At 45.3% G+C, this 17,334-nt stretch overlaps 1 protein-coding gene across 1 annotated transcript in view; it reads left to right on the top strand.

Annotated features, from left to right (window-relative positions):
* Positions 1 to 17,101, top strand: part of aacs (acetoacetyl-CoA synthetase) — a 59,091-nt gene extending 41,990 nt beyond the window's left edge. The window contains exons 12-18 of the mRNA XM_055918681.1: positions 264 to 386; positions 11,849 to 11,962; positions 12,362 to 12,487; positions 13,516 to 13,585; positions 13,856 to 13,914; positions 14,274 to 14,476; positions 14,943 to 17,101. Of these exons, the coding sequence (XP_055774656.1) occupies positions 264 to 386; positions 11,849 to 11,962; positions 12,362 to 12,487; positions 13,516 to 13,585; positions 13,856 to 13,914; positions 14,274 to 14,476; positions 14,943 to 15,080 (833 nt within the window). The 3' untranslated portion in view covers positions 15,081 to 17,101. The remainder of the gene's footprint in view (positions 1 to 263; positions 387 to 11,848; positions 11,963 to 12,361; positions 12,488 to 13,515; positions 13,586 to 13,855; positions 13,915 to 14,273; positions 14,477 to 14,942) is intronic.
* Positions 17,102 to 17,334: the final 233 nt, after the last annotated feature.

The following is a 17,334-nucleotide window of genomic DNA, read 5'->3' as shown; positions in this document are numbered from 1 at the left end:
TGGCCTGGTGGGGTGTGGCGACTCCTGTGGTGGACTCAGATCTGGGAGGTACACCCCTCCCAACCAGCCCAGCGGGGAACACTGGCACATCGCCCAACTTCTGTGTGGACGCCGTCCCCCTCTTGCCCTGTTCAGATCCCTCTAGATGTCTCTGAGAGATCTGGGCCCATATTCATGAAGTGTCCTAGAGATTAAAAGGCTTGACTCCCCTCTTGAGTACTGGTCTGACGTCTCATGTCTCTCTCCTTTTTCTTTCGTTGCAGCGAACACACACGCGCTGCAGACCCTGCACACCATCCTGTCCACGGGCTCTCCCCTGAAGCCCCAGAGCTATGAGTACGTATACCGCTGCATCAAGAACAACGTCTTGCTGGGCTCCATCTCAGGTGAGACCCACACGGCATGACACAGTACAACACAAAGCAGCTGACCACTCACACTCATATCTTTTACATTTGACACGGTACGAAACAGAGGGGGAGGGAGGGAGAGAGAGGCAGGTGGGAGGAACGGTGGGACTGGTGGATTGAGGTTCTTGAACCCCCGGTCTCCGTTGGGGAGTATTATATATGGGATCATCCTTACCACTAGCCTACCGTCTCTGAACAAATCACACAGGTGCGCTCGCGACTCAATACACTGTAATGGCATTATGTTTGCCGGTAAAGGAACATGCAGCCTATTTATCTAGAAGATTCTCTTTTTTAATTGGACGTTGCACCCTATAAAAGCGGCAGGTGTGTATCTGAGGTCAGGTGGAGTCCACGACTCAATCATTCACTCTTGAAGGAAACGACACCGTGTGATGTCCCTGTATGCATGCTGTCTGTGTCACTTTCCCATCGGGGGCGGCGGGCACAAAGGAAGGAGAATTACCACAGTAAGCTATGCCGTTGGGCACGTCTGATCCGCTCAACAGCACTCCTAAAATAACATTATCACTTGAAGCTGCTGCCACTCAAGTCCACCGTGTGCATCTTGACAGTGGGAACAACTTCCTGCAAGATTAGTTCTGTCTTTAGAAAAAGTTTCTTCTCAAGGCAGCCAGGACCCAAAGACTCCAGTCTTCAAGTGGCACAATTTGGCAATCCGGTTGCAGATCTGTACAACCGACTGGCCTGTTATAAACTGCCATGTACCCTACCAGTGAGTTAGTGTATAGTTTTTTTCTACCACACTTCCATCTAAGCCTTGACATTACTGTAAATGAGTGTGGGTGTGAGCCCTGTTCCAGGAACATTACTGTAAATGAGTGTGGGTGTGAGCCCTGTTCCAGGAACATTACTGTAAATGAGTGTGGGTGTGAGCCCTGTTCCAGGAACATTACTGTAAATGAGTGTGGGTGTGAGCCCTGTTCCAGGAACATTACTGTAAATGAGTGTGGGTGTGAGCCCTGTTCCAGGAGTCTGGCTGCATCACAAATGACATGCTATTCCCTATATAGTGCAGTACTTTAGACCAGGCCCCATAGGATCACATGGCCATAAGGTTCTGGTGGAAAAGTAGCGCAATATGTAGGTAATAGTACAATTTAGGATGCATCTGTCATTGGTGGTGGTGGGAGTATTTCTTCAGTAGAGAAAGGTTCAGCATTCTACAGTGCTTTGTGCTCGGTTGACAGACGGGCTTTCAGAGAAGTCTCTGACACCCATAGCACCACTCGGCACTTAACATTTACAAGATGGATTTGAGCGACGTTTCGTGGCAGTGGACGCCATGTGTCTTCCATTGAAATGTCAGCTGCCGCAGGCGCAAGTGTCTGCTGCCTGAAAGGAACACAAGCAAAGCAGACGGAGGAATCTTGTGTGTGACTGAATGCATGGCTATGTGTGTCTTTATAATGTGAACGTACAATGCATTCGGGAAGTGTTCAGACCCCTTGGCTTTTTCCGAATGCTGTTACGTTACATCCTTATTCTAAAATTGGATTCATTGTTTTTCCTCATCAGTCTACACACAATACTCCATAATGACAAAGCAAAAACCAGGATTGTAAATTTTTTTGCTAATAACAAAATGAAATCACATTTGCGTAAGTATTCAGACCCTTTACTCAGAACTTTGTTGAAGCACCTTTGGCAGCGATTACAGCCTCCAGTCTTCTTGGGTATGATTCTACAAGCTTGGCACACCTGTGTTTGGGGAGTTTCTCCCATTTCTTCTCTGTAGATCCTCTCAAGCTCTGTCAGGTTGGATGGGGAGTGTTGCGGCACAGCTATTTTCAGGTCTCGAGATGTTCGATCTGGTTCAAGTCCAGGCTCTGGCTGAGCCACTCAAGGAAATTCAGAAACTTGTCCCAAAGTCACTCCTGCGTTGTCTTGTTTTTGTGCTTAGCGTCATTGTCCTGTTGGAAGGGGAACCTTCGCCCCAGTCTGAGGTCCTGGGCGCTCTGGAGCAGGTTTTCATCAAGGATCTTTCTGTACTTTGCTCCATTCATCTTTCCCTCAATCCGGACTAGTCTCCCAGTCCCTGCCGCTGAGAAACATCCCCACAGCATGATGCTGCCACCACCATGCTTCACCGTAGGGATGGTGCCAGGTTTTCTCCAGACGTGACGCTTGGCATTCAGGCCAAAGAGTTCAATCTTGGTTTCATCAGACCAGAGAATCTTGTTTCTCATGGTCAGAGTCCTTTTGCGTAAAGGCATCTAACTCTAAGTGGGCTGTCATGTTCCTTTTACTAAGGAGTGGGTTCCATCTGGCCACTCTACAATAAAGGCCTGATTGGTGGAGTGCTGCAGAGATGGTTGTCATTCTGGAAGGTTCTCCCATCGCCACAGAGGAACTCTGGTGCTCTGTCAAAGTGACCATGGGGTTCTTGAAAACAGGATGCACCTGAGCTAAATTTGAAGTCTCATAGCAAAGGGTCAAAATACTTATGTAAATAAGGTATTTCTGTTTTTTATTTTTAATACATTTGCAGAAATGGGGTATTGTGTGTAGATTGATGAGGGGAAAAATTAATTCAATCCATTGTAGAATAAGGCTGTAATGTAAGAAAATACAGAAAGAATCAAGAGGTCTGAATACTTTCCGAATACACTGTTTTATATAGTGTGTTTATATAATCTGAACGTATGTTTTATATAGTGTGTTTATATAATGTGAACGTATGTTTTATATAGTGTGTGTGTGTGTGTGTGTGACCTTTTCCAGTGGATTCTTGCCCTAAGTCCTGGTTAAATACCTACTCTGGTGTCTGTCTCTCTGTCTGCGTCTGTCTGTTTCTGTCTGTCTGCGCATGTAAACTCAGCAAAAAAAAGAAACGTCCTTTTTTCAGGACCCTGTCTTTCAAAGATAATTCGTAAAAATCCAAATAACTTCACAGATCTTCATTGTAAAGGGTTTAAACACTGTTTCCCATGCTTGTTCAATGAACCATAAACAATTAATGAACATACAACTGTGGAACGGTCGTTAAGACAAACAGCTTACAGACGGTAGGCAATTATGGTCAGTTATGAAAACTTAGGACACTAAAGAGGCCTTTCTACTGACTCTGAAATACACCAAAAGAAAGATGCCCAGGGTCCCTGCTCATCTGCGTGAACGTGCCTTAGGCATGCTGCAAGGAGGCATGAGGACTGCAGATGTGGCCAGGGCAATAAATTGCAATGTCTGTACTGTGATACGCCTAAGACAGCGCTACAGGGAGACAGGACGGACAGCTGATCGTCCTCGCAGTGGCAGACCATGTGTAACAACACCTGCACAGGATCGGTACAGCCGGACATCACACCTGCGGGACAGGTACAGGATGGCAACAACAGCTGCCCGAGTTACACTAGGAACGCACAATCCCTCCATCAGTGTTCAGACTGTCCGCAGTAGGCTAAGAGAGGCTGGCCTGAGGGCTTGTAGGCCTGTTGTAAGGCAGGTCCTCACCAGACATCACCGGCAACAGCGTCGCATATGGGCACAAACCCACCGTTGCTGGACCAGACAGGACTGGCAAAAAGTGCTCTTCACTGACGAGTCGCAGTTTTGTCTCCCTAGGGGTGATGGTCAGATTCACGTTTATCGTCGAAGGAATGAGCGTTACACCGAGGCCTGTACTCTGGAGCGGGATCGAGGTGGAGGGTCCGTCATGGTCTGGGGTGGTGTCACAGCATCATCGGACTGAGCTTGTTGTCATTGCAGGAAATCTTAATGCTGTGCGTTACAGGGAAGACATCCTCCTCCCTCATGTGGTACCCTTCCTGCAGGCTCATCCTGACATGACAATGCCACCAGCCATACTGCTCGTTCTGTGCGTGATTTCCTGCAAGACAGGAATGTCAGTGTTCTGCCATTGCCAGCGAAGAGCCCGGATCTTCCAGAAACGGGAACCCCCCAGAAACGGGAACTTGCAGGTGCCTTGGTGAAAGAGTGGGGTAACACCTCCCAGCAAGAACTGGCAAATCTGGTGTAGTCCATGAGGAGGAGATGCACTGCAGTACTTAATGCACCTGGTGGCCACCACAGATACTGACTGTTACTTTTGACCCCCCCTTTGTTCATGAACACATTATTCAATTTCTGATAGTCACATGTCTTTGGAACTTGTTCAGTTTGTCTCAGTTGTTAAATCTTGTTTGCTGATAATAAACGCAGTTGACAGTGAGGACGTTTCTTTTTTTTGCTGAGTACAGTCGTGGCCAAAAGTTTTGAGAATGACACAAATATACATTTTCACAAAGTCTGCTGCCTCAGTTTGTATGATGGCAATTTGCATATACTCCAGAATGTTATGAAGAGTGATCAGATGAATTGCAATTAATTGCAGTCCCTCCCATACAAATTAACTGAATCCCTAAAAAACATTTCCACTGCATTTCAGCCCAGCCACAAAAGGACCAGCTGACCTCATGTCAGTGATTCTCTCGATAACACAGGTGTGAGTGTTGACGAGGACAAGGCTGGAGATCACTCTGTCATGCTGATTTGAGTTTGAATAACAGACTGGAAGCTTCAAAAGGAGGGTGGTGCTTGGAATCATTGTTCTTCTTCTGTCAGCCATGGTTACCTGCAAGGAGACACGTGTCGTTATCATTGCTTTGCACAAAAAGGGCTTCACAGGCAAGGATATTGCTGCCAGTAAGATTCCACCTAAATCATCAACAACTTAAAGGAGACCGGTTCAATTGTTGTGAAGAAGGCTTCAGGACACCCAAGAAAGTCCAGCAAGCGCCTGGACTGTCTCTTAAAGTTGATTCAGCTGCGGGATCGGGGCACCACCAGTACAGAGGTTGCTCAGGAATGGCAGCAGGCAGGTGTGAGTGAATCTGCACGCACAGTGAGGCGAAGACTTTTGGAGGATGGCCTGGTGTCAAGAAGGGCAGCAAAGAAGCCACTTCTCCCTAGGAAAAACATCAGGGACAGACTGATATTATGCAAAAGGCACAGGGATTGGACTGCTGAGGACTGGGGTAAAGTCATTTTCTCTGAAATCCCCTTTCCGATTGTTTTGGGCATCTGAAAAAAACTTGTCCGGAGAAGACAAGGTGAGCGCTAAAGCATCCTGAGACCATTCATGTGTGGGGTTGCTTCTCAGCCAAGGGAATGGGCTCACTCACAATTTTACCTCAGAACACAGCCATGAATAAAGAATGGTACAAACACATCCTCCGAGAGCAACTTCTCCTAACCATCCAGAAACAGTTTGGTGACGAACAATGCCTTTTCCAGCATGATGGAGCACCTTGCCATAAGGCAAAGTGATAACAAAGTGGCTCAGGGAACATGGATCCATGGCCAGGAAACTCCCCAGACCTTAATCCCATTGAGAACTTGTGGTCAATCCTCAAGAGGCAGGTGGACAAACAAAAACCCATTCTGACAAACTGCAAGCATTGATTATGCAAGAATGGGCTGCCATCAGTCAGGATGTGGCCCAGAAGTTAATTGACAGCATGGGAGGGCGGATTGCAGAGGTCTTGAAAAGGAAAGGTCAACACTGCAAATATTGACTCTGCATCAACTTCATGTAATTGTCAATAAAAACTTCAGTATTCCATAGTAACATCTGCCAAAAATATCTAAAGACACTGACGCAGCAAACTTTGTGGAAATGAATATTTGTGTCATTCTCAACTTTTGGCCACGACTGTATGTGTGTGCATGGGTCTTAGCATAGGACAGCAGTGCCTGATTCAGTCAACCTTTCAGCAGCCAGGACCACGGGGAGGCCACCCCTACAGGCTGCTGACAGGGGTCTGCCTGAGCATATGTGTGCAGTGTTCACTTCCTCCTGTCCCCCTGCTAGCCGGACCCCTGTAGACTAACACATTCACGGCTAAGACTCCCAACTCTATCCTTCCACCTGACTGCCATATGACCCCTTCTCTCCTCTACTGCTCCCCCCATATGTGTGTGTCTCCCGCTCTGTCTCCCGCTCTGTCTCGTTGTCTCTCTGTCTCTCATATTTATATATATAAATATGGGTTGTATTTACAATGGTGTTTGTTCTTCACTGGTTGCCCTTGTGGCAACAGGTCATAGATCTTGCTGCTGTGATGGCACACTGTTTTTTCACCCAATAGATATGGGAGTTAATCAAAATTGGATTTGTTTTGGAATTCTTTGTTGGACTGTGTAATCTGATGGAAATATGTGTCTCTAATATGGTCATACATTTGGTTAGGAAGGCATGAGGTTCGAAATGCAGCTCTGTTTCCATTTAATTTTGTGGACAGTGTGCACATATCAAAGTATCAAATCAAAGTTTATTTGTCACGTGCGCCAAATACAACAGGTATTACTTACAGGCTCTAACCAATGGTTTGGGGGGAAAAAAGGTGTGTGTAAGTAAAGAAATAAAACAACAGTAAAAATACATTTGAAAAAAGAGTAGCAAGGCTATATACAGACACCTGTTAGTCAGGCTTATTGAGGTAGTATGTACATGTAGATATGGTTAAGGTGACTATACATATATGATGAACAGAGAGTAGCAGAAGCGTAAAAAGAGGGGTTGGCAGGTGGTGGGACACAATGCAGTGTCTTAGCCTGTCTTCTCTTGAGAGCCAGGTCTGCCTACAGCGGCCTTTCTCAATAGCAAGGCTATGCTCACTGAGTCTGTACATAGTCAAAGCTTTCCTTAAGTTTGGGTCAGTCACAGTGGTCAGGTATTCTGCCACTGTGTACTCTCTGTTTAGGGCCAAATAGCAATCTAGTTTGCTCTTCTTTTTTTGTAAATTCTTTCCAATGTGTCAAGTAATTATCTTTTTGTTTTCTCATGATTTGGTTGTGTCTAATTGTGTTGGTGTCCTAGTGCTCTGTGGGGTTTGTTAACAGAGCACCAGCTTGCTTAGTGGACTTCTCCAGGTTCATTTCTCTATTTGTTATGGAAGGTTTGGGAATCGTTTCCTTTTTAGGTGGTTGTGTAGAATTTAACAGCTCTAATCAGGATTTTGATCATTAGCGGGTATTGCCCTTATTCTGCTCTGCCTGCATTATTTGGTGTTTTACGTTGTACACAGAGGATATTATTTGCAGAATTCTGTATGCGGTCTCTCAATTTAGTGTTTGGCCCATTTTGTAAATTCTTTGTTGGTGGGTGGACCCCAGACCTCACAACCATAAAGGGCAATGGGCTCTATGACTGATTCAAGTATTTTTAGCCAGATCCTAATTGTTATGTTGAATTTTATGTTCCTTTTGATGGCGTAGAAGGCCCTTCTTGCTTTGTCTCAGATCGTTCACAGCTTTGTGGAAGTTACCTGCGGCGCTGATGTTTAGGCCGAGGTATGTATCGTTTTTTTGTGTGCTCTAGGGCAACGATGTCTAGATGGAATTTGTATTTGTGGGTCCTGGCAACTGGACCTTTTTTTGAACACCATTATTTTTGTCTTACTGAGATTTTCTGTCAGGGCCCAGGTCTGTCAGGGCCCAGGTCTGTCAGGGCCCAGGTCTGTCAGGGCCCAGGTCTGTCAGGGCCCAGGTCTGGCAGAATCTGTGCAGAATATCCAGGTGCTGCTGTAGGCCCTCCTTGGTTGGTGACAGAAGCACCAGATCATCAGCAAACAGTAGACATTTTACAGCTGCAGCCCTGTCTTATCCCCAGCCCTGTCTTATCCCCAGCCCTGTCTTATCCCCAGCCCTGTCTTATCCCCAGCCCTGTCTTATCCTCTGCCCCGTGGAAAGAAATGTGTGTATCCTTTGCCAATTTTAACCGCATGAGGAGACTTTGCCTTTGTTTTGGTTTGTTTGTTTGTCAATTAGGGTGTGCAGGGTGAATACATGGTCTGTCGTACGGTAATTTGGTAAAAAGCCCATTTGACATTTGCTCAGTACATTGTTTTTCGCTGAGGAAATGTACTGAGTCTGCTGTTAATGATAATTCAGAGAATTATCCCAAGGTTGCTGTTGACATGTCGTTATTGGAGTCAAATTTGTCTCTAATTTTGTGGCTTGGGGTGATCAGTCCTTGGTTCCAAATATTGGGGAAGATGCCAGAGCGAGGATGATGTTAAAGTATAGAACATTGTAATTTGTGTTCTCTCTTTCTCTGTGTTTTCATAGTCTCCATCCCATTCTCTTCTTTCTTTGTCTCCCACCTCTTGCTGCTGCTCTCCTGATCAGATCTGGTTCCTGGTGTCTGTTATTTCTCTGCCCTGGTTTCCTGTGTAGTTTGTGTGTGTATGGGCGCTCGCTGGGTGCCACTCCTCAACAGGGAGTTTATTTTTGGAACGGAACAAACCCCTCTGACTTTAAAGAGCACCAGAGGATGTTCAAAGTTTCTCTGCAAAAACTTGAATATTCATGAGAGTAAGAGGTAACCAATAAGGATGTCAGGAATGTGGGGGGAGGAGAACAAAACAATTGTGACTGGCTGCTGTAGTGATACTGAAGTGTGCCTAAACTGAGAGGCAGGCATGGCATTCTCCCCACGGACCCAATTAAGCTCGACTAAAGAGCCAGGCAGAATTTGGGGATGCGACGGAGTGACTGATAGGTGGCTGGATGGATGGATGAATGGATAGGTGGGAGGAGAGATGAATAGAACATCTGTCAGAAACAGCAGATTTAAGAGGTGGATAGAGAGAGGTATCACCCACAAATAAAAAGAGGGGGTGGGAATAGACTCGATGTACCGTAGATTGGCTCCATGTTGCGTAACTGTACTACTGTAGAATAACAAGCCTGCACCACAACACCATCCCACACCATATCACACTTTACAATACTATCACACTGCACATCACCTTACTGAATTCACTACACCTAACCATGACCGTATTAGCTACGTTGATCACTACACCCCTCATCACTGTCAAATGCTCCCTAAAACACTTCAGCGAGCAGGCCTTTCTAATCGACCTGGTCCGGGATTCCTGGAAGGATATTGACCTCATCCCGTCAGTAGAGGATGCCTGGTTACTCTTTAAAAGTTCCTTCCTCACCATCTTAAATAAGCATGCCCCATTCAAAAAAATGTAGAACCAGGAACAGATATAGCCCTTGGTTCTCTCCAGACCTGATTGCCCTTGACCAGCACAAAAACATCCTGTGGCGTTCTGCATTAGCAACGAATAGCCCCCGTGATTTGCAACTTTTCAGGGAAGTTAGGAACCAATATACACAGGCAGTTAGGAAAGCTAATGCTAGCTTTTTCAAGCAGAAACTTGCATCCTGTAGCACAAACTTTAAAAAGTTCTGGGACACTGTAAAGTCCATGGAGAATAAGAGCACCTCCTCCCAGCTGCCCACTGCACTGAGGCTAGGAAACACTGTCACCACTGATAAATCCACTATAATTGAGAATTTCAATAAGCATTTTTCTACAGCTGACCATGCTTTCCACCTGGCTACCCCTACCCTGGTCAACAGCCCTGCACTCCCCACAGCAACTTGCCCAAGCCTCCCCCATTCCTCCTTCACCCAAATCCAGATAGCTGATGTTCTGAAAGAGCTGCAAAATCTGGACCCCAACAAATCAGCCGGGTTAGACAATCTGGACCCTCTCATTCTAAAGTAATCTGCCGAAATTGTTGCAACCCCTATTACTAGCCTGTTCGACCTCTTTCGTTTAGTCTGAGATTCCCAAAGATTGGAAAGCTTCCGCGGTCATCCCCCTCTTCAAAGGGGGAGACACTCTAGACCCAAACTGCTACAGACCTATATCTATCCTACCCTGCCTTTCTAAGGTCTTCGAAAGCCAAGTTAACAAATAGATTGCCGACCATTTCTAATCCCACCGTACCTTCTCCGCTATGCAATCTGGTTTCAGAGCTGGTCATGGGTGCACCTCAGCCACGCTCAAGGTCCTAAACGATATCATAACCGCCATCGATAAGAGACATTACTGTGCAGCCGTAATCATCGACCTGGCCAAGGCTTTCGACTCTGTCAATCACCACATTCTTATTGGCAGACTCAACAGCCTTGGTTTCTCAAATGATTGCCCCGCCTGGTTCACCAACAACTTCTCTGATAGAGTTCAGTGTGTCAAATCGGAGGGCCTGTTGTCCGGATCTCTTGCAGTCTCTATGGGGGTTCCACAGGGTTCAATTCTCGGGCCGACTCTCTTCTCTGTATACATCAATGATGTCGCTCTCGCTGCTGGTGATTCTCTGATCCACCTCTACGCAGACGACACCATTCTGTATACTTCTGGCCCTTCTTTGGACACTGTGTTAACTAGACGAGCTTCAATGCCATACAACTCCTTCCGTGGCCTCCAACTGCTCTTAAATGCAAGTAAAACTAAATGCATGCTCTTCAACCGATCGCTGCCCGCACCTGTCCGCCCGTCCAGCATCACTACTCTGGATGGTTCTGACTTAGAATATGTGGAAAACTAAAAATACCTAGGTGTCTGGTTAGACTGTAAACTCTCCTTCCAGACTCATATTAAGCATCTCCAATCCAAAATTAAATCTAGAATCGGCTTCCTATTTCGCAACAAAGCATCCTTCACTCATGCTGCCAAACATACCCTCGTAAAACTGACCATACTACCGATCCTCGACTTCGGCGATGTCATCGATAAAATAGCCTCCAACACTCTACTCAACAAATTGGATGTAATTTATCACAGTGCCATACGTTTTGTCACCAAAGCCCAATATACTACCCACCACTGCGACCTGTACGCTCTCGTTGGCTGGCCCTTGCTTCATACTCATCGCCAAACCCACAAGTCATCTACAGGTCTCTGCTAGGTAAAGCCCCACCTTATCTCAGCTCACTGGTCACCATAGCCGCACCCACCCGTAGCACGCTCCCCAGCAGGTATATCTCACTGGTCAATCCCCAAAGCCAATTCTTCCTTTGGCCGCCTTTCCTTCCAGTTCTCTGCCGCCAATGACTGGAACGAACTGAAACAATCACTGAAGCTGGAGACCCATATCTCCCTCACTAGCTTTAAGCACCAGCTGTCAGAGAAGCTCACAGATAAATGCACCTGTACATAGCCCATCTGTAAATAGCCCATCCAACTACCTCATTCCCATACTGTATTTATTTATATATTTTGCTCCTTTGCACCCCAGTATCTCTACTTGCACATAACATCTTCTGCACGTCTACCATTCCAGTGTTTAATTGTTAGATTGTAATTACTTCGCCACCATGGCCTATTTATTGCCTTACCTCCCTTATCCTACCTCATTTGCACATGCTGTATATAAACTTTTTCTATTGTATTATTGACTGTATGTTTTCTTTATTCCATGTGTAACTCTGTTCTATGTGTCGAACTGCTTTGCTTTATCTTGGCCAGGTCGCAGTTGCATATGAGAACTTGTTCTCAACTAACCTACCTGGTTAAATAAAGGTTAAATAAAATAAAATAAAAAAATGTAACGTATTAGCTACGTTGATCATCCAACGTGAAAGAAATAAAAATGTATTTTATTTGTGTAAAGGTGGAACAGACATTGTGTCCTGCTTTATGGGCCAGAACGTGACGGTCCCCGTGTACAGAGGAGAGATTCAGACCCGGAACCTGGGCATGGCTGTGGAGGCCTGGAGCTGTGACGGTGAGTGTTGTTGGTCAACTAGATTCAGTCACAGGCCTATTTATTTATTCATTGAGCAGATGGTCAGGGGTCTGGAAAGTAATTACCACAAGAATCCCAAACGGATATAATATTTTTCTAAAACATAATAGTTTCAAACCTTGCGTACATTTGTATGGATCACACACTGTACTGTATGTCTTTATTATGCATGGGAATACTTTGGAACAGATTTCCAAAGTTAAAATCACTTGTAGCTGGTGTTTGAAGGGTTCAATAAATCACCCGCGGGCCATATTTGGCGCACAAACCGCCAGTTGGGGATCCCTGCTCTATATGGTAATTCACCTTGTGTCATTTGTAAATGATATCCCCACTGTAGGACGTGCTTGATGACACATGTGTGTTTCCCTTCCTCAGGAAAGCCAGTGTGGGGGGAGAGTGGAGAGCTGGTGTGTCTGAAACCAATCCCCTGTCAGCCCACCCACTTCTGGAATGACGAGAATGGGAGCAAATACCACAAGGCTTACTTCTCTTCCTTCCCAGGTCAGTCCATTAGAGATGGAGCTTCTCCTTCCCAGGTCAGTCCATTAGAGATGGAGCTTCTCCTTCCCAGGTCAGTCCATTAGATGGAGCTTCTCCTTCCCAGGTCAGTCCATTAGAGATGGAGCTTCTCCTTCCCAGGTCAGTCCATTAGAGATGGAGCTTCTCCTTCCTAGGTCAGTCCATTAGAGATGGAGCTTCTCCTTCCCAGGTCAGTCCATTAGAGAGATAGCTTCTCCTTCCCAGGTCAGTCCATTAGAGAGATAGCTTCTCCTTCCCAGGTCAGTCCATTAGAGAGGTAGCTTCTCCTTCCCAGGTCAGTCTATTAGAGATGGAGCTTCTCCTTCCCAGGTCAGTCTATTAGAGATGGAGCTTCTCCTTCCCAGGTCAGTCCATTAGAGATGGAGCTTCTCCTTCCCAGGTCAGTCCATTAGAGATGGAGCTTCTCCTTCCCAGGTCAGTCCATTAGAGATGGAGCTTCTCCTTCCCAGGTCAGTCCATTAGAGATGGAGCTTCTCCTTCCCAGGTCAGTCCATTAGAGATGGAGCTTCTCCTTTCCAGGTCAGTCCTGTCCATGTTTAATTGCTAAATTGTAATTATTTCGCCACTATGGCCTATTTATTGCCTTACCTCCCTAATCTTACATCATTTGCACACACTGTATATAGACTTTTCTATTGTGTTTTTGACTGTACGTTTGTTTATCCCATGTGTCACTCTGTGTTGTTTGTCGCACTGCTTTGCTTTATCTTAGTCAGGTCACAGTTGTAAATGAGAACTTGTTCCCAACTAACCTACCTGGTTAAATATAGGTGAAATAAAAAATAAAATAAATTAGAGATGGATAGACAGCTTTTCCTTTCCAGGGCAGCCCGGCCCATAGAGATGTACTAGAGAGCTCTTCTCCTATCTTTGCAATGGCTGCTTCTGTGATGGCATGTACAGCACCATTGAGGGCTATTTCCATTTTAAAGTAGTCTGAACATGATCAATATCCGTCTCGGTTTACTAACATGCATGCTCCTCTGCAGGTGTTTGGGCCCACGGTGACTACTGTAAAATCAACCCAAAGACAGGAGGAATTGTCATGCTTGGCAGAAGGTGAGTCATCGATCTTGTTCCACACTACAGCCAACTGACTGATCTACAAATCCCCTTACACCATACATGGGCCTAACTACTCGTTGTTATTTGTCAATCAGACAGTCTGTCACAATTTACCCCACAATGCATCACACATTTTGATGCTCTTCGAATACAGCCGTTGGCTCATTCCGACACACTTACTAATTACCTCAGGAGACAATAAACGACTATGCCACCATAGTGTTTTGTTCGGTTACCTTCAACTCATTCTTGTCTCGATCACAGCGATGGAACTTTGAACCCCAACGGCGTGCGTTTTGGGAGCTCGGAGATCTACAACATTGGTGAGCTATGGGTTTTTCTTACCCCCCAATGGTTTGTGGTAACAGCAGTTTTGTCTCATTTAGCTGGTCGTCATTGATATGACGGAATGTAACAGTCCTCTCTTCTTTCTCTGGTGTTGTTCTTGTTGTCCTTATGAATACTAACAGGCCTAGGCTACATCCCACATAGCACCCTGTTTCCTGTGTAGTGCACTACTGTTGACCAGAGGCCTATGGGAATAGGGTGCCATTTTGGACGCAACAAATATCTGCTACTAATCCTGAAGTATCAGCCGATATCTGCTACTAATCCGGAAGTATCAGCCGATCTGTCAGATATTTTCTAAATGTGTACGCTTTTGTTCTCATCTTCTCTCCAGTGGAGGCCTTTGAGGAAGTGTCCGACAGCCTTTGCGTTCCACAGTACAATGGGGACGGTGAGGAGAGAGTGATCCTGTTCCTGAAGATGACGCCCAACCAGTCCTTCGGCCCGGAGCTGGTACACAAAATTCGCGGAGCCATCCGGAAAGCCCTCTCCGCACGCCACGTACCGGCGCTGTTCCTGGAGACCAGAGACATTCCTGTGAGAACATTCTTCTGATGTCATTTTCAATGTGAACATGTAGTCACACTGAGCAAAGAGTGCACCCAAAGACAGCTTTTAAATAAAAGAAGAAGAACCCTGACGTTGATGGGCAGAGAGTAATGCTAACACATTTCCATTATTGTACACGTGTGTACCAGGACAAATAGAAACACCCCCCTACCTCCCACAAAAAAAAGGCCCATAAGTGCTGTTATGCATCCCTGGGGCTGTATTCACAAACTGTCTGATGATTTACGATCAGTTTGGCCTTTTAGAACACAATGAATAAGATTACATGGAAAAGGGTGGGAACTGATCCCAGATCAACACTCCTCCTCAGAGAAGCTTGGTACATGTATACGTCCCCTGACCTTGTGTGTTAAGCTCTCTCTGTCTCTCTCTCTCTGTCTCTCTGTCTCTCTCTCTGTCTCTGTCTCTCTCTCTCATCTGTCTGTCTGTCCAGTACACCCTCAGTGGGAAGAAGGTGGAGGTGGCTGTGAAGCAGGTGATCGCTGGGAGGGAGGTGACCCAACGAGGGGCCTTCTCCAACCCGGACTCCCTTGACCTCTACAAGAACCTGCCAGAGCTCCAGAACTTCTGAGAACTTCGACAGTACACATGAAAAACAAAAAAAACGAGACAAAAAAAAAAGACAGTTTCCCCTGAAACTCTTGAACTCTTGTCCATTTGAAGAGGAGAGGAGCTGGGTCATTAGGTACAGACCGTTGAATGGTGGCCCTGGCTTCTCGTCCTCCTCTAACTCTTCATTGACCTCCTGACCTCACATGGCCATCCCATTGGCTCCCTCTGGGTTCAGGACTGACCAACCAAAAAAAAGAATAAAAAAGGAATCCAGAAAGATGCGACGTAGTAACATTGACATCCCCCATTGCCCTTTTGGGAATGCCTTTGCTTTGGCTTGTGTACATTTCTAGATGTTCCTCTTTACGGGACTGGAGATTTGCTTCTCACTGCTTGTGGTGTGATGTTAACGTCGTGGCCTAACTTATTATGATAAAACGAAGGTGAGTAAGTATGGACCTGCCAATGGGACCCAGGTGTTTTTAAAAGAACGTTGCCTTTTTGTTTTTATAGCGTTATTGCTATAAAGGGATGAGGGAGTAGTGGTGTTGAAAGATCATTTTGACATTCAACATTTAAAAAAAAATCACATTTTAACTTACTGTTATCTTTTTTTAAATTGTGAACACAGCCAGTCAATCTTCAAAACAGAGTTTAAAAACAAAAATAATAGCATCCCTTCCCACTTCTTTAACACATTCTAGTCCCGCCCACCTGCTAGTCCCACCCACACAAACGTCATTAAGTTTGTTGCGAAGAAGAGCGTTGGTTATTATTACTTTGCTTATTCACCCGTATTCATGGCAGCTCCTCAGTGGGTGGAAGAGAGACACTTTCTGCCAAATGACCAATGAAATGGCTCTGATGAATACACAGCAGATTTTAGGCAATTAACGAGCCCCCTTGAGACTTCCTGGTTTTATGTTATTACGGCGGTCACAGCTGAGCTGGTGTTACACTGTATGGAGGTTACCCCCCCCCCCCCCCATAGAGTAAGGCTTTGATGTTTAACTCTAAAATAGATTTTTAGACACTACTGAACGCTAGTCATTGGCACTGAGATGTTCCTTGATTTGTTGTTGTTGTTTTTTAGTTAGTTTAGAGTAAAACACGTGTGTAGATGCATGCCTCCAAACAGCTATACTTATCTCTCGTTGTGGTGAGCCATGAAATCACCTCAGTTAAACAAACACTATTGATGGTGGTGTTGTGCTGTAGTCGGTTGACCAATCACTACACTATTTCTGCATAAAATAGTCAAATCATCTGTTTTCCTTTTATTAAACTGACCCATCACTACAGTGCAAAAAGAACGCTTGCCATTTCAACCAATCGCCACACATTTAGCACATAATATGTTTCAATCAAGCCACACGTCAACAAACGTTTTTTTCCCCTCGTCAGCGTATTTTCACCACAAAGTTAGACAACGTCATCGACAGTTACCGATATGGACATCGTTCCAAAGTGACCTCGACAGAGACTGGGTTTGGTTTAAGACCTTGTGTTTTAGGGTGGGGGAGTTTCCAGGGTTTTACTCTCTGTTTAGGGTAATCAACTAAGCACTTAGGTCACAAAACATCAATTCTCTTTGTCTACGTCCCTCATCCTATTTCCTGTAATAATGCTCTACATTTGACCAGGACTTTAGAGTGCCATTTGGGACGGAACCCTCCGTCACATTCCTGAGAATATTCCATTTAGTCTTCATCTGGTTTCTCTTCTTTTGTTCCTCCAAGAAACATATCATGTCTATTTGAATGCGTTCAATTCCTCTAGTCTGTTTTGATTCATATATTTTAAGGTACAGCGTTTTTTTTTTTCATTTAATGTTTTTTTTTTGCGTAAACAATTGTATTGCTCCATGTATGATGAATGTGTCATTGACTGTGATACAGTATATGGAGATATATATACGGATATGTAATGTGTTCTTGTACCGTGGACTACTTTGCATTGTCCCTGTAACCAATAAATGGACAACGATGCATATTCTATTCAATACGTGTTGGTGATCAAATAAAATGTAACAACTCTTAATTTTCATCACCGCTGCATGGGTTACCGAGTGGCACAGCGGACTAAGGCACTGCTAGAGGCGTCACTACAAACTTTCTGGTTCGAATCTAGGCTGTATCATAACCGGCATTGATTTGGAGTCCCATAGGGCGGTGCACAATCAGCGGCGTCCGGGTTTGGACGGTGTAGGCAGTCATTGTAAATAGGAATTTGTTCTTAACTGAAGGTTAAATAAAATGTAATAAGTGTTTCAT

The sequence above is a fragment of the Salvelinus fontinalis genome, chromosome 4 (assembly GCF_029448725.1).
Source record: "Salvelinus fontinalis isolate EN_2023a chromosome 4, ASM2944872v1, whole genome shotgun sequence".
Taxonomy (NCBI): Eukaryota; Metazoa; Chordata; class Actinopteri; order Salmoniformes; family Salmonidae; genus Salvelinus; species Salvelinus fontinalis.
Note: the sequence above shows the minus strand (reverse complement) of the source record. Positions and strands in the feature narration are given on the sequence as shown.